This window comes from Gavialis gangeticus, unplaced genomic scaffold, assembly GCF_001723915.1.
Source record: "Gavialis gangeticus isolate Ggan-Ray unplaced genomic scaffold, GavGan_comp1, whole genome shotgun sequence".
Lineage (NCBI taxonomy): Eukaryota > Metazoa > Chordata > Crocodylia > Gavialidae > Gavialis > Gavialis gangeticus.
In genome coordinates this window covers 8,220,169-8,221,425 of record NW_017729012.1, presented here as the reverse complement: position 1 = coordinate 8,221,425, position 1,257 = coordinate 8,220,169, and the positions used below count along the sequence as shown (strand labels likewise).

The following is a 1,257-nucleotide window of genomic DNA, read 5'->3' as shown; positions in this document are numbered from 1 at the left end:
TTTTTTTTTTTTTTTTTTTTTGCAGACCACCCCCTCCCCCAAGAGTCAAAGTGTAATTCCAACTCCAATTAAATGCAAGAGTAGGCGTTTCTTTTTCCTAAACAGAACCTATGGGCATTTGTACACATGGCTGCGCTGCAGCGCCAGGTGCTTCTGAAAGTGCCTGACTCTGCGACACATGCGGTTGTGCAAGTGGCAAAATGTGCGTCAGCGCTACGGTGGCCATCACAGAGGACATCCCCATTTTCTGCTCCTCTGTCCTCTATCAATACGAAACCCTATGCCTTTATGTCCTCTAGATCTCTCTTCAAGACAGAGAACGTATTTTTGTCTTCGAGAGAAAAACAGAGGGCATAAAGGCGTCCAGTTTCGTATCACCAGAGGACACCCGGACTGTCCTCTCCAGTGGCCACCTACCAGGGAGGGTTTAAAACGTGCATTTGCCTTCCCGATGTGCCGTAATTCGTGTCATGTCATGGGACGAAACCTCCCGGGATCAATTCAAATGGAGTTGGAGACCCTGCGGATGTCTCTCTTGGGACAAAAGCGAACACGACAGGGACAGGAGCAGAGTGGCCATCGGAGACGACAGTCTGGTTTTCGGCTCCTCCATTGATAGGAAACCGGAGGCATTTTTGTCTTCGACGAGAAAAACGGTGGACATCAAGGCATCCAGTTTAGTGTCGATAAAGGACAAAGGGCCGCCGGACTGTCCTCGCCGACCGCCAACCTGCTTGGTGCTGAGAAAGCGGCAGCGTGCTTTCGAATTAAAACACATAAGAGACATTTCGGTTCAAAAGCACCCCACTGCCATTTCCTGCATGCGTCTCACAGCTTGCACCCCGCGCACCGAGGAACCGCATTTGCTCCAACCCGCCCGGACCCCCAGAGCGTTGCGGGACAAAAAGGCACGTGTATAAGCGCCCCACGTGAAACAAAGCGCAATTTCCAGGCCTGCGTTGCACAAACCCCTGCACCGGCTCGGGGGCCCTTGCAGGTGTCTCGCCTGTGGCCCCGCCCCCACCCCACGGGTGTTTCTGACAGGACCCCCACAACATGGCGGCCGCCGGCTCCCTGAGGGAGCGCCCCGGGCCCCGCGCTCACCTCCACGCTCTGCTCGTCCATGACGGCGGCCCTGCGGGGAGGAGAAGGGAGGGAGGAAGAGCGAGTGAGATGGGGCAGGCGCGCGCTGCTCAACGGCCCGGCTCCCTCCACAGCCCGGCCATGTCCGCGCGGCCCCGCCCCCTCGCAGCGCGC

General features: G+C 57.0%; 1 protein-coding gene across 3 annotated transcripts in view; it reads right to left on the bottom strand.

Moving 5' to 3' along the window:
* TRIM37 (tripartite motif containing 37) overlaps positions 1–1,242 on the bottom strand; it is a 51,899-nt gene extending 50,657 nt beyond the window's left edge. For all 3 annotated transcript variants that reach the window (XR_002096292.1, XM_019511147.1, XM_019511146.1), the window contains exon 1: positions 1,105–1,242. Coding sequence is in view for 2 of the 3 variants with exons in the window: in XM_019511147.1 (XP_019366692.1) it covers positions 1,105–1,125 (21 nt within the window). In the remaining variant the exon portion in view is untranslated. The remainder of the gene's footprint in view (positions 1–1,104) is intronic.
* Between the last annotated feature and the right edge of the window lie 15 nt (positions 1,243–1,257).